The sequence below is a fragment of the Nannospalax galili genome, unplaced genomic scaffold (genome assembly GCF_000622305.1).
Source record: "Nannospalax galili isolate Female #2095 unplaced genomic scaffold, S.galili_v1.0 scaffold380, whole genome shotgun sequence".
In the NCBI taxonomy this organism is placed as follows: domain Eukaryota; kingdom Metazoa; phylum Chordata; class Mammalia; order Rodentia; family Spalacidae; genus Nannospalax; species Nannospalax galili.
Window position 1 is genome coordinate 6,488,226 of NW_008348568.1, and position 17,180 is coordinate 6,505,405.

Genomic DNA, 17,180 nt, shown 5'->3' on the forward strand with positions numbered 1-17,180 from the left:
GCCCTGGGGGGCTGTCCCTAACACCTCATAAAAACTGGGTGTGGTGGCAGGTGGTGGCAACAAAATCAAAGCCACCTCCCTATTGCTTGCTCCAGTCTATAGGCTTTCTGGGAGAAAGGCAGAAGTAGAAATTAAAGACCTGATTATATGTGGCATTTGTACTCATGTACCTGGTGCATAAAATGCATGAACACACACATTTAGACTATGAAGTTAAAAATGTGTGTTCCACATCTACTTTTGTTGCCTGCTATGGTGCCTCAGGGCTACGTAAGCCATCAAGAAATCAAAAGAACAGACTTGAAACTCACTCTACCATACAAGAGTTGTGCTATTTGGACATACTGATCTTCTCTATGCATCTATTCTCTTATAATACATAAATGATTGTAAGAATTTACATGAAGAACTTAGCATAGTATTAGGTTCCAGAGAAAAATGTAACAAACAGTGGCTACTAAGACATTATGGCTCCTAAATGCTTAAGACTGCTCAGTCATTCAATGGGTATTACAACACTTCCCAGAAACCTTCATAGCAATAAAAGACCAAGTGTTTATTTTTCTGTTTTTTTTTTTGGGGGGGGGATTCACAGTGGTTTGGTTTTTAACCAATATTAAATATGACTTAGTCATGCCACATAGCTTTGTGGTCTAACAGATCAAATTAAGTTACTAAGTCAAGTGACATTATGTATTACAGGAGAAAGTCACACACAAGCCACAAGATGCTTGGGTGGGCACAGCAACAAGCCCACCTTGTTCCTCAAAAGGATGTAGGGCTCAACCATCAGTGTCACACCCCTGTCCATTGCTCATGGTCATTTCCAGAAGGCCCGAGTCAAAGCCTGTGGTGTTGAGCATCATATGTGAGTGTGCTTGCCCACATGCTGAGGGGTCTTGGGTAGGAAGCTGCAAGCAGAAGGGTGAAGGGCAGAGACTGGGAGACTTGCAAGTCATATCATCTTAGGCTGAATCTTGTTTTTTTCCCTTCATAGTGCAAATGGAGATAGGAAGCGGCCCACTGCCAAGCCTCAGGCCACTTATCATCTGCTAAGTTGAAATATATTCACTACAGATTTGTCATGAAGATCAAATGATAAAATACAGATACTCTCTGACTTATAACAATTCGACCAGATTTTTTTGCCTTTGTGATGGTGCAAAGCAATATGCATTCAGTATTTTAAATCTGGATTCCTCCCTCCTCAGGCAAGTGACATGGGATAATCTGTCGTGCCCTGAGCAGTGACGCAAGCCTTGGCTCTTATCAACCTGAGAGTGAACAACCAATACTCCACAGATACTACACTGCTGAGCTACATTTGGTAGGTTAAGCATAATAAATACATTTCTGGCTTGTCCTTATTTTCAACTGATGGTGGGTTTCTATAAACCGAGGAGAATGTTAGGAGCTTGGCATCTTTGCCGAGCTCTTTCCATGTCTGGTAAAATGAGCACCAGGAAATCCTTCAGAAGAGGCCGAACAAGAGATTAAATAATGCAGCATCTTTAACATCGCTGTACAGCCCAGGGCTGGATACACACTAGATGACAAGACTCTTTCACTAACGAATGGCTTTAGGAACTTTACAGTTCTGGCATCAAGAAGGGAAACAGGAAAAGCAGTTTTTTCTGTGTTTATTCATCAGCAAATACAAAGTAAAGGAGCAGTAAGATACTAGAACCAGCCAAGGAGCCCCAGAACCAATGCACTGTTTTCTGCTGACTTGGTGTTAGGTGGAGGAAAGCGGAACAGAAGTTAAAGGTCATCCTTGGCAACACAGCAAGTTCAAGACTAGGCTGGGCTACATAAGACGTTAGCTCAAAAAAATTCTTAGTGTGGAATCAAGCAAATCCTAACAAGCATCAATCCTGACTTCAAGAAGCACCCTGTGGGCTGATATTCCACCAGGAAAGGTGCTCCAGAAAGCATACACAAAGAGAGCCAACATATTCAGGGACCTTAGCAGACTTAAGGGAAACGCTCTGAAATTTCTAGAACAAAGAAATACACACTAGAAAAGCAACCCAAATGTTACAAATCCCAAATGTCACCAACTCACCTGACAAAGTGTAAGGGGCTCCCTAATCAAGAGCCAGTAGGGTAGAATCTGAAATACGACTTAGCTTAGAATGGGAAAAAATTGATGGGCCTTCCTTGAGAAAGAACAAGTTGAAGTCACGTTTGCTCTATTTTCCTCCCCACGTTGCTCTGGTGGCTACGGTGCTCCATCTAGCCTGACTTCTAAAGTCTCCCTGCCCCCAGACCCCCAGAACACCTTCCTCTATGCTTCTCAGCTGAGGGTCGCATGGGAACCTTACACAAGCATGCAGGAGTGATGTGGCAGCACCAGTTGAGACTGTAGAAGACACTGCTATGGTCTAGGTGTGGATCAGGGTATCTTCTTCAAAGGAGCTACAATGCTGGAAACTTGGTCCTCAGCATGTGGTGCTGAAGTGACAGAACTTTTAAGAGGTGGGGTTTAGGTCAACAGAGGTGCTGTTCTTGAAAAGGGATTCTCCCAGGACCCAGAGCTAGTTCTCATGTGACTGTGCCTGGCCACTTTCCACTCTCTCTGACTTCTATCAATGGATCTCTCGTCCATCTCCCACCACTGTGATGCTACCCGCATGAGGTCTTTACCAGAGCAAGGCTGATGCTGGCACCATACCCTTAACTTCTAGACCTGTGCACTAACTACACCTCTCTTTTCTTCTTACAGACACCTAGCTCCTGATGAAGCTCAGCAATAAGGTACTTGCTAAGCTGGCACAGGGTATTGGGTTCAATCCCTAGAAACACACCCATAAGACAGCCAGACTCATGGACTGGATTATAGAAACACAGAATGTTCTAGTTCAAAGGAGCCTTCAGCTGGAGAAATTGTTCGTAGACTTAGTAATCAGACACAGAAATGCTTTGACAGCAAGGGAAAAAGAAGGGGCTACTTGAGGCCAGGGGACACCCAGGCTAGCAAATCTGACCTTCCACACATTTGCCCCTTTTCCTGATAAATGCTATGTTCATTTCTGAGCCTGTAACTCAAGGGCCTTAGCAAACTTATTTATGTGGTAAGCAGGAATTTTAGAAGAGAAGCTGTGTGCAGCAGATGAAGAAATCATCAAGAAGGGGCCAGGGGCTGATAAGGCAGAGCTGCCCACTTCCCCAGAAAACTGGGCTGACAGGCTTTCAATTCTCTTTGCTAAGCAGACTGTTGTTGGGAACGCCTTCCGTTTCTCTTTACTGCCCACTCAGTAAAAACAGTCAGTGTATAAGCTAATACAGCAGGGCCACAGCACACTCAGAATCCAACTTTCTCCTTTGGAAAAACTGTGGGGAAAAAAAAAGGCTTTTGTTTTTATTATATTTCATTTTATATGTATGTGCCTATGCATATGAGTGCATGTGCCCATGTAGGCCAAAGATGTTGGATCCCCTGGGGCTGTAGTTACAGGTGGTTGTGAGCCACCAAGTGCGGGTGCTGGAAACTGAACTCAGGTCCTCTGCAAGAGCAGCAAGCAGTCTTAACCACTGATTCATCTCTCCAGCCCCTTGGAAAAATGTTTAATTCAAGGTCTCACTCAAAGCTGGGCATGGCAAGCATATGCCTTTAATCCCAGCACTGGAGAGGCAAAAGAAGGCAAATCTCTGTGGGTTCAAGAGAAACCTGGGCCACCTGGCAAGTTTCAGGCCAGCCAGAGTTACATAGCTGCCACCAAGTCTGATGGTCCAAGTTCGGTCCCCAGGACCCACATGGTAGTTAAAAATCAACTACTAGATGACCTCTGACACATACACACAAATGAATAAATGTAAATAAAATAAAATGTAGCCTTGGAAGTTAATATACAATTAAAGTAAGGTCTCACTCAGAGCTGTCCCTGCATGGTGAAAAGTGTCTCCATAGACTACCCATAACAACGAGGGGCATTAATAAGACACAAAAGCTTTTCTAATGAAATAATCTGGCAAAATGACAACTGCCATCAGACATTTATGAATACCTGCCTTTTGACTCAACAGTTCTAGGAATCTGTCTATACTGGTTCAGAAAAGGCTAGATGTATTCAAATATTTACTGCTCCAAAATGAACAAAATGTTGTTTTTTTGGGACAACTGCTAAAAGTCAACCGTTTACAACACATAAGTTCCTCAGTTGGGAACTTGGGAAGGCAACACTTTGGTTTGAGGAAGATAGCTGTCTACAACGTGTCTTATTACTGAATATCTTGTCATGGTTGGAAATGCTCCAGTGAAGATGTAGGCATATCTGTACCAACACCTGAAAGGACAGCAGTGGCTACTCAATTAGTGGGAGTATGGACGGCTTACATCTTTGATACTTTTCCTCATTTTATACAAAGGGAATATGTTCTTCTTTATTAAGAAAACTTATTAGTTAAAAATTATGTTCAGGGTAGATTGTAGGGCCAGCAAGATGGCTCAACAGGTCTGATGACCTGAGGTCTATCCCCAGGACCCATATGATGGTAGGAGAAGATTCCTAGCTGTTCTCTAACCTACATTCAAATATGTAAGCAAATAAGTAAATACATATAAATAAACAAAATTTAACAATATGTCCATCAGTATTTTTGTGTGTGTGTATGTTTTGAGACAAGGTCTCACTATGTAGCCCTCGCTGGCTACAACTTGCTATGCAGACCACCAGGCTAATGTAGAACTCACAAAGATTGCCTGCCTCTGCCTTTTCAAGTGCTATGATTAAAGGTGTGCACCACCATGCCTTTGTCCATCATTTTCAACATGTGCCTCTCATCTGAATCCTGACTTGAATGAAGCATCTCCTTTAAAAAAAAAAAAGAAAGAAAGAAAAAGAAGAAAGAAAGAATATATGAACAGTTCTTGAATAATGATAATTGAGAATTTTTTTCAGGTGTGCTAGTAGCATCATGGTTTGGGTTTGTTTTATTCAAATCCTTACCTTTTAGAAATCTGTATGGAAATGTATGTGAATGAAATGAAATATTATTTGAGACTACCTTAAAAAAATCAGAGCGATGAAACTACCTTAAAAAAAATCAGAGCGATGAAAGGAGAGAAAGGCAGGGATGAAGAGGCCCAAATAGACTTGAGGCTGAGTGACAGCTACATGGAGATAACGTTTTAAGTTCAACAAATCAAAACAAGCAAACAAAATCCAGAAGTGTCTAAAGGAAAACCACTACTGAGCTGTAAGGGAAAGGACTACAAAGGGAAGGGGGTGTGCAGAGGAAACAGATCTAATACCACAAAGTATCACAAAATCAGCCAAAAATAAAACCCACTTTTGTTTTGGCTTTTTGAGGCATATGGAGCCCACGGTGGCCTCGAACTCAAGATCTTCCTGCCTTAGCCTCCCTGGTACTAGGATTTCAGGCATGCTTTACGCACAATCAGTTGCATAAAGCCAGTACTGCATAATTCTAAAGGTATTTTTTAAGTTACAAATTATTTGACGAAACATCTCCTGCCACATAGGCAGGCCTCCCTGCCTTTAGACGGGAAGCTGTAGGAGAGCGGGGGCGAGAATGGAGGCAGAATTGGCTTCAGGCTCATTCATGTCTTCTGTCAACTTTTCTTTAACAAACATTTTAACCTTTCAAGCCTCAGTTTCCCTGCCTGTCAAGTGAAACGGTGGCATTGCTGCCTAACAAAGTATGATATGGATAAAATGAGACAACGTAACAGAATACAAAAATGGTGAGTAAACTCAGGGCATGGTTGCTCTAAAATCTTATGATCCACTATGTATCATCCGTGAAGAAAAATTAGAGAGGTCACTCCTGTTGAAAATATCTGTTCTCTCCTTAGTCCCTTTCATACGCCACATTATGAACTGGCTGCCCCAGGTGACTGATGTAAGTTATCTACATTTAAAATCTCCCACTCAACTTCAAGGAAAGAAATCATGCTTTCCTTTTTCAGAAAGACACATGCTCTGTGAATGTAAGAGAGAGAGAGAGAGAGAGAGAGAGAGAGAGAGAGAGAGAGAGAATGAATGAATGTACGTGTATGTGTGCATTTCTAATGAATCAAATGCTAAGCAGAGGCTTGGGTTGACTGGCACTCTGCTGCTCAATCACTAATAAGGTCAGGCAGGCTCACAGAGAGGAGGATGTGGGTCATGGAGCCAAGGCTGGGCCACTGGCTCCACCCTGTAGTATGTGTAGTATTTGAGGTCCTCAGAACAGGGCTGGGAAGCAAAGTGACAGCTATCACTTACTGGCAGGACTAACCCCAGGAATTACCAAGGAATTCAGACAGGAAGGGCACACAGAGAATTTAGTTCAGTGTTTACGTTGGCTGTAGCACAACCTTTAAAAAATTCAACTGCATTACACACAGCCGAAGTCCAAACAGGTAGACTCAGCAGTATTCAGAAAAGTTTACCAGATTTGCTTTCAAGAATTAGAAATCTAAGAGGTTCACTAGCATCTCCCTAATTTTAATCACATATCTGAGTGCCAAGAAGGTTAAGAGAGGGGTGCCACTGGACCTGGGGCACTCGGAACCTACTAAAGACATGTACGAACATGAGTTAAGTGTATCAGTACACCTCATTGGCCTGTCACTGGAAAGACTGTCCTAAAACCAAGAAAAAAAATCTATGTCTATGACCGATGTCTAGAGAGCACCCAACACGATGCCTACAATGGCGTGGATACCTAACTGCAGTGTTCACAGAATCTGAATTTGTTCGAACTTTTCTCCATAAAATGAAGAAGCCTTGGGACAGTGACAGTACCATTTGACTTGGCACCATTTTACGCGCATCTACTTGTTTTGCTGTGAAAAATATGATTATAAAAGCAGCAGCAACAGCTGCTGGGCTGCCAGTGAATGCTTATTTTCATTTGCACTTTGTGGAAATTAGGAGCATCTAATTTTATATAAACACTATTAATGTGAATAATCATTGCAAGAAAAAGGAAATGGGATTCACTAAAAAATGATTAATGAAGCCTAATGGAAGGCCCACGTATCTCAAGAAGTAAAAAGACTCCATTTGTTCATGTGTAGTGGGAAAGTCGCTCCATGGAGAAAGATGGCCCTTGTCAGATCTTTTTGCAGTTATTTTGCACTGAGAGAAATTCTAGCAAACCAGAAAATCTCCAAAAGAGAACCTAGCTGCCCTGCTAGTCTTTCATCCACCCTGGGTACCCATGAAGATTACAGGAAGAGCACCCTGCCATCACTTTGGATTTGATGCCAGTGGGGTGTTTATTCTAGGCCCACACCCTACGTGAAATGTTGGTCTTTTTTGACCACATCTGCAGAGCTCAAACTAGGCAGCACAATGCTCTAACCACAACCCTTCATGGTATCCCAAATGAACACAGAGCAAAAGGGTCAAGGAGAGGTAAAGCTCACAGAAGGAAGTGCAGGCAAACTAACACCTTTCAAGTGTCACAAGATGCCAAGCACTCTGCCCGCCTTATATTACCTACTGGCTCTCTCAGCATGAGGTCCTGTTGTCTCCATCCAACATTTATTTCAATGAAATCAAAAGCAGGAGGCCAGGAAACCTGGATCTCAGTTCCAGCACTGCTAGGTGAGCTGTGCAGTTTGTGCTTCCAGCCTCCGATCCTTCTCTAAGGGCCCATGCCAGGGTGAAAGGAAAGACTTAACCCTACCCATCACATAGCCCCATCACTCTGCCAAAGACGGCCAAACCAAAGGTGATCTGTTGGCCCAAGCTACGTCAATCCAATCCTCCCTATGGGATGTGCCTGTCCCACAGGAGGGCATGGACTCCAACTGTGTAGGTCATTGGGGCTGGAGGCTATGTAGCACCAGGGTTAACATACCTGCCACTGTCTAGAAAAGAATACCTTCACTCCCTATCACTTTTTTTTTTAATGTGTGTGCATGTACTGCCTGCATGTAGGTAAGTGCACCCAAGTCATGCAATGCCCACGGAGGACAGAAGAGGCTGTTGGATCCCTGGAACTGGAGTTACGGACAGTTGTTAGCTGCCATGTGGGTGCTGGGATTAGAACCTGGGTCTTCTGCAAGAACAACCAGTGTTCTTAACCGCTGAGCCATCCCTCTCCAGCGCCCCCCCAACTCCCTATCATTCTTGCCCTCATATTCCATCACATACTCTATGAGCGTTCCCAATAATCAAAATTTTGCTTAACGAGTGGCATTTTGCTTTGCTGTATGTGGTGGGATGCTGGTTAGGAATCTAATTTACAAAAAGGGCCAAACACACCTTTGTTTTCTGGGCCCCAATATCCTTATTCATAAAAGAACTAGATGATCTCTAAGACCTTTTCTAGCTATGCTGAGCTCACATCATAATAATGTAACTATCAGCATACTTATTACAGTCCAGTGCATGCCGGTTTTACATTTAGCATAGCCAGTCCTTGCCCTTAGTCGTGATGTTATAGATATACAGGGTATCCACGCTGTGTTAATAACAGTTGGGAAGAGCTTGTATTTTCTTCTCTCCAAGTACATCTGGCAGGGGAAGGGATGGCTTGTATGAATTTACAACTCTTCTTTGCTTTCAGCAATAGTTGGCACCAAATTGCAGTTGTTTTGTGGGTTTTACCTCCCTGAGACAGAAGGTTCTGATTTTGTTTTCCTAGCTTCTGGGTGGCTACAATGGGTACTGTCTTATCAAAGGAATACATATTCCAATTCTTTGGGGAACATTATATTATAGCCTCAGCATTAAAAATCAGTTCTTATGTAACTGACCACAAACAGCACCGGGCACAAAGCTGCTCAGATGGTACGCAGACCCAGGAAGAGTCCACTGTGAACTTAAACATTTGGTTAAGACACGTAGAGTCTCCCAAACTGATCTACTCCCTATCCCTGACAGTTACAAAGGAAATTCATTTTCCTGACATTGAAGAGACTGTATCACACTCTTATGTCGCCACTAAAACAGAGATTTGATTTACTTGAAAGCTCCTGCCTGCAAACAAAAATAGAATTCCTTGTGGTCTCAGTGCTTCAAGCTGTAATCAGTAAAGCAACTCTGAATTCCAGGTAGGACCAAGGCGTACACACTTCCCCCAGCACCATCAACAAATGGACAAATCCTGTACCCATGTCACAAAACAGCTCCTTCCCTCAAGCCCAACAAAACTGAGAACAAGTGCTACCCAGAATTTGATACATCAATGCATGGGACCCAGCAGGGGATCTGTGGAAGTAAAGAATTAGCAGGAGCTGGAGAAAGCATAGATCATGAGGCTGTACTGGGAGCCAATCGGGCTAGCCCAAGTCAGAGGACAACTTGGCACTGGTTCCCTTACCTAAGGGTTAAGTATACAGTTACACTGAGTTGGCACCCTGTTTCAAATCAAAATGGCTGTCAGCATGATCTACAAATGGTCCAAGTGACTAGGGCCACCCTGGTCCTTCCCAGTCCAGGTCCTTGAAATACACACAGTTGGCTCTGCCATCTGACCTTACCACCGATCCTTCTGAAATGCATCTACCAGGTCTTGTCTTCTCACACATTCAATGATCTAATGCAATCACAGTAAACAGCAATGGTAAGAAGGGCAAGAGCCATCACTTATACAGTAACTGCCTGCCAGCCAGCACAGTCAGCACTTCACACTCACTGATTCTCTAAGAGGTAGGTACTCTTCCTGTAAGCAAACAAAGGCACAGTTAGCTGCAGTATTTTGCCCAACACAGTCTGGAAACAAAAGGGCTGCAATTAAGCTGAGCAGGGAAACTTCATCCTCCTCAACTCCTACGTCAGCACTAGCCACAGGGAGAGCATCAGCCCATCTACTCAGTCATCAAGGAATGCCAGAGGGCCCCTTGCTGGCCTCTCCTCCTGACTAAGCGACTTTGACATCCACAGACCACCTTTACCAGCCCATGAAGTCACTGGATGAGTGCCTCACAGGCATTATCTCCTTTAATACTCAAAAGGACACCATATATCAAGTGAGGACACAAAGGCTTAGGCTCAGAGTGATCTCCAGCTCCATCACTTACTCATGTTTAAATAACACATTTAAGAATGGCTGCGGCCAAGAAGTCCTCAAATGACTATGTTACATAAATGGAAACCACCACTCTAGACTCCAGAACCCACACACAAGGCATTTTGTAAAAGCCTGGATAGTCTGAATATCCAACACAACTGGCTTTTGATGGAAGCCTCTTAGCCCAGTTATTGGGAGGGTCACCATGGCGTCACAGAATTTGTTTTCAGAGACCAGTACTTATACCAGCAGACCAGCTTAGCGTGATGAGCTTCCTTGTTTCAGACTTACTCCAGTCTTCCTCCCTAGAAGCTAGATCTAGAGCATGGGACTGGAGAAGGCTCCCCCAGTATGTTCACCGTGGTCCTTTTGGAGATCAAAGTACAACAGGCCTTACATAAGGAGTCAAAAGCCCTGTATTTGAATCCCTGTCTACGTTTCCTTTCATCTTCAGGCTTCAGTCTCTACTTTTGAAAGCATCTAAACAAAATCTATGTGGGTCTCCATCACTCATCATGGGATACAAAGCTTGAATGCTCTTCTAATAAACCAATAATACAAGTAAGATTAACCCTGTGTCTCTCCATTTTTAGGCATCTATAAACGGCAATCCAAGTATGTGATCAAAGGGAAACTATCAGCACTAAATTACTACCTGGTCAGTCAGTCCAAATCAAACACTATAGCATGACAGCATGCTGAATTACATTATTAGAGGCATGTACCAAGTGTTCTGCAATACTGCAACTGGTTATTAGATACCTACCCCAGCTTTCCTTGGCCTCCTGAGGCTCCCAGACTGTCCAATCCTAGACCACATATTTTCCAAGGGGTCCCCTTAACTCAGCTATTTAGTGATTCCTTGAACAACACATATTATGAAAAAAAGTTGGCTGCAGCCAGGTATAGTGGTCCACATCTTTAATTCAAGCACTCTGGGAGGCAGAGGCAGGCAGATCTCTGTGCGCTTAAGTCACCATGGTCTACCTATTGAGTTCCTGACTAGCCAGGGCTACATGGTAAGAGGAAAGGAAGGAAGGAAGGAAGGAAGGAAGGAAGGAAGGAAGGAAGGAAGGAAGGAAGGAAGGGAGGGAAGGGAGCGGGGAGGGGAGGGGTAGGGAGGGAAGAGAAAAAGTAGGCAGTGGATGGCCAAGCGGCTCCCAAGCAGGGAGCCTGCTGTAGCTCCAACTTCAAGATGTAATTCCTCAGCTACATCTGTGAGAGGTTCACAGGCAAAAGGCTGGTGAAAAGTTCCAGAAAGCACATGCCAAGGTGGAGCCTGAAGCCACAAGGCCATTTACTTCTGACTAGCCTAGGAAGGACTGCTGGTAGCCCTGCTTGACCACAACAGGAGAAATGTGAAGACAGAGCAGAGAGGAAAAAAGAAATTGGCCTCCTTTTTAGTCCAAATTTTATTTAAAAAACAGTGAAACATATAGGAAGTAAAATAGACTCTGAACTCAGATATTCTGCATTCAGAGTCCAAGTCTACCAGTTACCTACCATGTGATCTTGTACAGGTCATTTTACATGAGTCTTTATTCATATAAAGAGAATAGTGTTAAGAATGTTACCAGAATGACCTTTTATTACACGAAGATGAAGAAATGATTTTAATGCCAAAGATGTATATGAAGGGCAGATGGCTGTGGAGTATGTGACTCATAGGTTCAAGTTCTGCTGTAGGAAGAACATAAGGGAAGCTTCTTTCTCCTTGTAATTCTCCGGGTAAATCCACTCTTCACTCATGGACTTTGGCTGTGTTCAGAGAACACTCACCCGAATCATCCCAAGACTGGATCAGAGGCTTAGAATGCAGAGCCTAAGATTCCACAAAAGTTAGTGGTACCACAGGTAGACTTGTTTGTCTTTGGTTGGCTTATCGTCAAGAGGTCAGGGATAGACCAAACCACATTTTTTTAACCTAGGCAAAGGAAGCTAACTTTGATTTTATTTAACTCCATCATGAAAAGGACTTTGTGGTTTAAAACTACATACTCTTTGAGGATAACTAACCAGTTCTTGGTTAAGACCTGGCTGTGGAATTGCTAGATGTAAGAATCCACAGAACAGTATTAACCTCAGTTATCAAAGACTAGTGATCTCTAGTCATCAGCATGGAAGGAACAACTGAAACCTGCAAGGTGAGGGAAGGAATATACACAGAAGTCTGACTGGCATTCAAGAGAACCCTAGAGAGTTGGATTAAGTCTCAAGTCCAAGTCCATTGCTGCTTAGTTGTGTGACCTTAAACCAAATACTTAACCATGCACACACCACTGACAATAGGAATGACACTGGTATCGTTAAATAACAGTACATACAAGGCATGTACACAGTGGGAACATTAATAACTGATGAGTTATTATCAAAGAGGCCTTAACAATGAATCAACTTTGTTTTGCCTTTAGTCAAATGCTGTTATGCCTTCAGAAAGGTTTGATAATATTATTTATGTAAATTAAGGCATACATCTTATATCAGAACCACATCTGACTCCCTCCTCCCTTAGAAAGGCTTTGAGAGGGCACCTTGTAAGTTACTAATCCTTGAATCCCTGGGCCTAGCAGAGGAATGCACTTAAGACCCTGCATACTGACTGGATGGTAAACTGGAGTGTTTAGCTTGTACTGCTGTGATGAATGTTCTGCATTATTTCTCCCATCTATGAACTTAACCTTTCTGCCCTATTAAGAGCTATAGTTTTATTACTTTCTCAAACAGCATTAGCTTCCATAAAACAATCCAAATAACAGCCCCAATACCTCAGCAGGGTTTGACAACGTGACTTATGGACCTCAAAGATGTGTTGAACAAGTGCTGTTCATAGACCACACTGATGGAAAACAAACAGCATTAGCTTCCATAAAACAATCCAAATAGCCCCAATACCTCAGCAGGGTTTGACAACGTGACTTACGGACCTCAAAGATGTGTTGAACAAGTGCTGTTCATAGACCACACTGATGGAAGTTCTCTCCTTTAAGTTTGAAATCCCACACCCACATCTTTGAGGTCTTTGATGAAATAATATATTTAAATATCACTATTAAGAATCTCCTGGAATGTGGGCAAGAAGCAACACTAAACTGCTAAGGAACTTACACATTTCTTTTGTGAGATAAAAATTACAAAGTTCAACAAAAGTAGAGCCTCTTATATGAACTACAAAGTCAATGAAACGTGTCTTTGCAGACATTCAGACATCTATTTTGTCTTAACTATTAAAAATTTCTGAACTCCTTTATTTACTAACCAAACCTTGGAGACAAACCATCTCTTTGGGCCTCAATTTTCTTCTCTGTAAAATGGAGCTAAGAACTCTGTCTTTCTTCATAGTTCCACATGCAGGACTCTGAATGTAGCAGATACAAGTAGCTCTACGTAGAGGACTACAAATCATGTACCCCATTTGCCTACAGCTGGTCTTGTACACTGCAGCAGCTCAAAAATGGGCAAAGCATCCATGAGCACCAACATGAATGCTGGCCCAGTATCAAGGAAGCAAACAGACCCTCACTGATACAATACCCTTACAAAAGGCTCTAAGTACTGGCTACTCTAAGTTTTTAAAAGGAAGATGCCTCCCAAAGTCATCGTCACTGCAGTCCTAAAATGCCTGCTTGCTCCTTTCTTGGAAGAACCCTGTCTCTGCCTAGTCACTTACTTCTAACTTCCAAAGGGTCAGGAGTAAAATAGCATACATCAATGTGTTCCGGTTGCTGAACAAGCAAAACATTGGCTTTTCGCTTGGAAAACACTCGCACGCCAGGATGAAACCTTGGCAGAGTACCAGTTGATCTATTCCTGCCTCTCAAAGCCTCATCATTACTCCCACTGCCATGTGTGCCCCTTTACCCCCAAAGGTGAAGCCCAGAAGTAACTGTGGGCTTTAAACGCAAGCAGCAGCATCTGCACAACATGGCATGCGAAAGGGGAAAGAATGTGTAGGTTAATTTGGGGTTCCAAGCTTGGAGCTGTTTTTCAGTTGAGCCCTATGTATGTTAATTAGTAATACAAACAGCAGAGAAGGTCACTAGTAAACAGGAAGTTCTTAACTACCAGACCTAGGAAAAGACTTGTTTTCAAACAGAGAATTCCAAACTACCCAAATCACTCCCTATTCTGGACTGTCCACATCACCAAAAAAGCACCCAAAAATTCTATTCCTGAGAATAACCACAAAATACCACAAGCTACATTCCTGTCAAATATCTCACTTGTAAAATAACAAGACTTCATGGTATGTGCCTAAAATTTTGCTTATACTTTGGGGCAATAACCTTAGTTTCCCACCCCTCCCCTTCATCTCGTTGTGTTTTGGGGAGCAGAGTCTTCTATATAGCCTTGTCTGGGAACTCCCAATCCTCCTGCTCAGCCTCCAAATGCAGGCCTCAGAGTTTGTGCCACCAGATCTGGAGTGGCACATCCCATATTCCTCACCCCATCCCTACCTAGTCTTTTTGGAGACAAGACCTCATTATGTAGCCCTGACTGGCCTGAAGTCATTATGTAGACCAGGCTAGCCTTGAACTTACAGAGATCCTCCTGTGTCTGTCACCCAAGTGCTAGGATTATAGGTGCATAACACCATACCCAGTCACATGTTTTTATTGTCTACCTAAGATGTTTATAATGTACCTACTCCATTTATGTAAGCTTGGAATGAAAAATAAAATTCAACTGTGGTGATTACCCAACAACAAGAAACTAAACACATATTCTATAAGAGGTAACTACTCAGAGTCCAACCTCAGAATCTGATTCAAGAGTTAAAAGATACAGATTGGTGAAAATGGTTTCTTAACAAATCCCATACTCAAGTTGAAAAATAATAACAAAATTATTGAACCATCACAAATGCAACATTTACTGGTAGATTTTAGAGAATAAGAATATCAATATATTCAAATATGTCATTTTTGAACAAGGTTGGTTCCAATTCTTTCTCAAGTCTATTCTTCTACCTAACCTTGTAAGGCAGTAACACACACAGCATGCACCAAAAAAAGCCAAAACAAAAACCAAAACCCTATTACACTTGCATTTACAGTTACCTTAAACTAAGACCAAGGCTGTTACTTACATGACATTAATTCTGTTCTAAGATATTTCAATATGCACAAATACACCCACAAACAGCATCACCACTCTTATCACCTGCTGCACAAACAGAATACAGTAACACTATCGGAACGTGCAGAAAGGTAAAAGTAACAGACAGCTCTATGAACAGGGGCTGAAGAACTTATCTTGAAGGAAAACAACCTGCAGTCTAATCAATGTCACATCCTTCAGAGGCATATACAATTAGTACCAAAAAGGGTGGTGCATATGCCTCTATCAGCATGTTCCAATACACTAGTAACACAAACGGCAGACATCATGAGGTTGAGTTGCTAGCAACTCAGTTGAATTCCTGAAACTAACCATGATACTAACATTGCAACTGACCGAGTTCACAAAGTGAAGAGGGAAAAAAGCCATTATCTCTGGCTTTCAAACCAATCCAGTTAGGTTGGTATTTCTCCATTCATGTAACATTTATTTCCTAAACAATGACTTCAGAGAAAAATAGAAATAATCTGGAATCAAACACTCAGACTGGTCTACAGCACCTAGCAGGTAAGATGGGAACCACAAGTCTCCCAACATTTTAGAATCCTTATGCATTCAAACAGCAGCTCTTCATGTACTAATTACTGCATGAGCTAGCCAAGCAGGTTTCAAGAGCAGTTTACCTACAGAAACTCAAGATTCCCAGTATTACTAGGAGCTGACCCCGGTGATCTTAAATAAAAGAGCTCCCTTAGCCACAAATAAACCAATCACATAATCCCCAGGGAAAACCTCTCCCTTCCAACACTGTCTTTTTCGGCTAGGCTAGGTCGAGCTGGTTAGGAGGGGAATGCCTTTCTGTGGCCCTGGGAGATGGTGCTGAATTTCAGGGCAAAAATGTCTTCTCCCTGAGGTTCCAGGGGCTTCTGCCAGGTTCTGGGTTTGCAGCTTTCTCCTCATCCACCCCACTTTTTCACTACATTTCAAACGTTAAAACAAATGACTTTGCCCTTCCTGCCCTGGACATCCCCAAGAATTCGCTGGGGGATCCAGACCAAGAGGCTGTTCTTTCGGCAGCTCTGGTCTCATCTCCCAGTCAGATCAGCTCTGCAGGAGAGTGCACAGGGCTCACATCTCTCCACAACCTCAGGAGTGTCCTGCACAGCCCTGAGTTCTCCTAAACCAGCTAGTGTAAGGGCACGCCGGCGGGGGCGGGGGGCTGTCTGCACAGACCTCCCTCCACCTGGGCCGTTCCGCACTCTGAGCACAGGAGGCTGGCAGGGAAAAAGAGCTCTGGGGTGGAGACAGTATCCGTCTGAGTTCCCTTTTATTCCTCGGGGTTTTTCCACCGGCCCTTATCTCTGCAACTAAGCCTGCCTGGCTCCGCGGGGCTGCGGAGAAGTGCATGCCCGGGCCACCTCTAAGTCTCTGGCTGGTGACCTTGGCCACGCAGCCTGGCCTTTCTGCCCTCGGTGGCCTAACGCCATGTGCTTGGGTTAGGAAAGGGTCACAACGATGTGGAAGCGCAGCGCAGCGCCCGGCCCCAGGCCGGCTGCAGGATGCGGGCTCGCTCCGTCTCTGCACTCCCTGGGGTGCCCAGAGCCCGCCCGGTCCTTCTCCACTTTCAGTCCCGGGAGAGGGTGCCCGCGCGGCGGGGGGACTGCAGGGCTGACGCCCCTCATCCACCCGGGGGCTGTCAGAGGGGGTGTGGCTGCCCCTGGTCCCCACCTCCGCGTCCTCCCAGCCCAGCCCCCGGCGCGGCGGGGTCCCGACCTACCTCCTCCAGCAGCGTCACGGTGTTCCTGCAGTTGTGCAGCCGCGTGGTGAAGCTGGACGTGGTGGGCGAGTTGTAGTCCTCGGTGGTCTCGGCGATGAACTCGGACACGGAGATCTGGTCCGGCATCCTGCCGCGGGGGACGAGACACAAGTGGGGGCGGGGGTGAGTCACGGCGCAGGCTCCCGGGGCCGCGGGCCGCCCGGAGGCTCATGAACGCCCCGCGCGCTGCCCGCACCCGCCGCCCGGCCTGGCGCCCTTCAAACTCGGAGCGGCACGCGGCGCTGGGGGCTGCTGCGGACCCGCCTTCCAGTGCGCATGCCGGCGGCAGCGGCGGAACGCGGCCCGGGAGGCCCGGGCGGAGGCAGCGGTTCGG

General features: G+C 44.4%; 1 protein-coding gene across 10 annotated transcripts in view; it reads right to left on the reverse strand.

Annotated features, from left to right (window-relative positions):
* Asap1 (ArfGAP with SH3 domain, ankyrin repeat and PH domain 1) overlaps positions 1-17,180 on the reverse strand; it is a 349,085-nt gene that overhangs the window by 239,995 nt on the left and 91,910 nt on the right. For all 10 annotated transcript variants that reach the window (XM_008845480.3, XM_008845487.3, XM_008845488.3 and 7 more), the window contains one exon: positions 16,808-16,934. In XM_008845480.3, the coding sequence (XP_008843702.1) occupies positions 16,808-16,934 (127 nt within the window). The remainder of the gene's footprint in view (positions 1-16,807; positions 16,935-17,180) is intronic.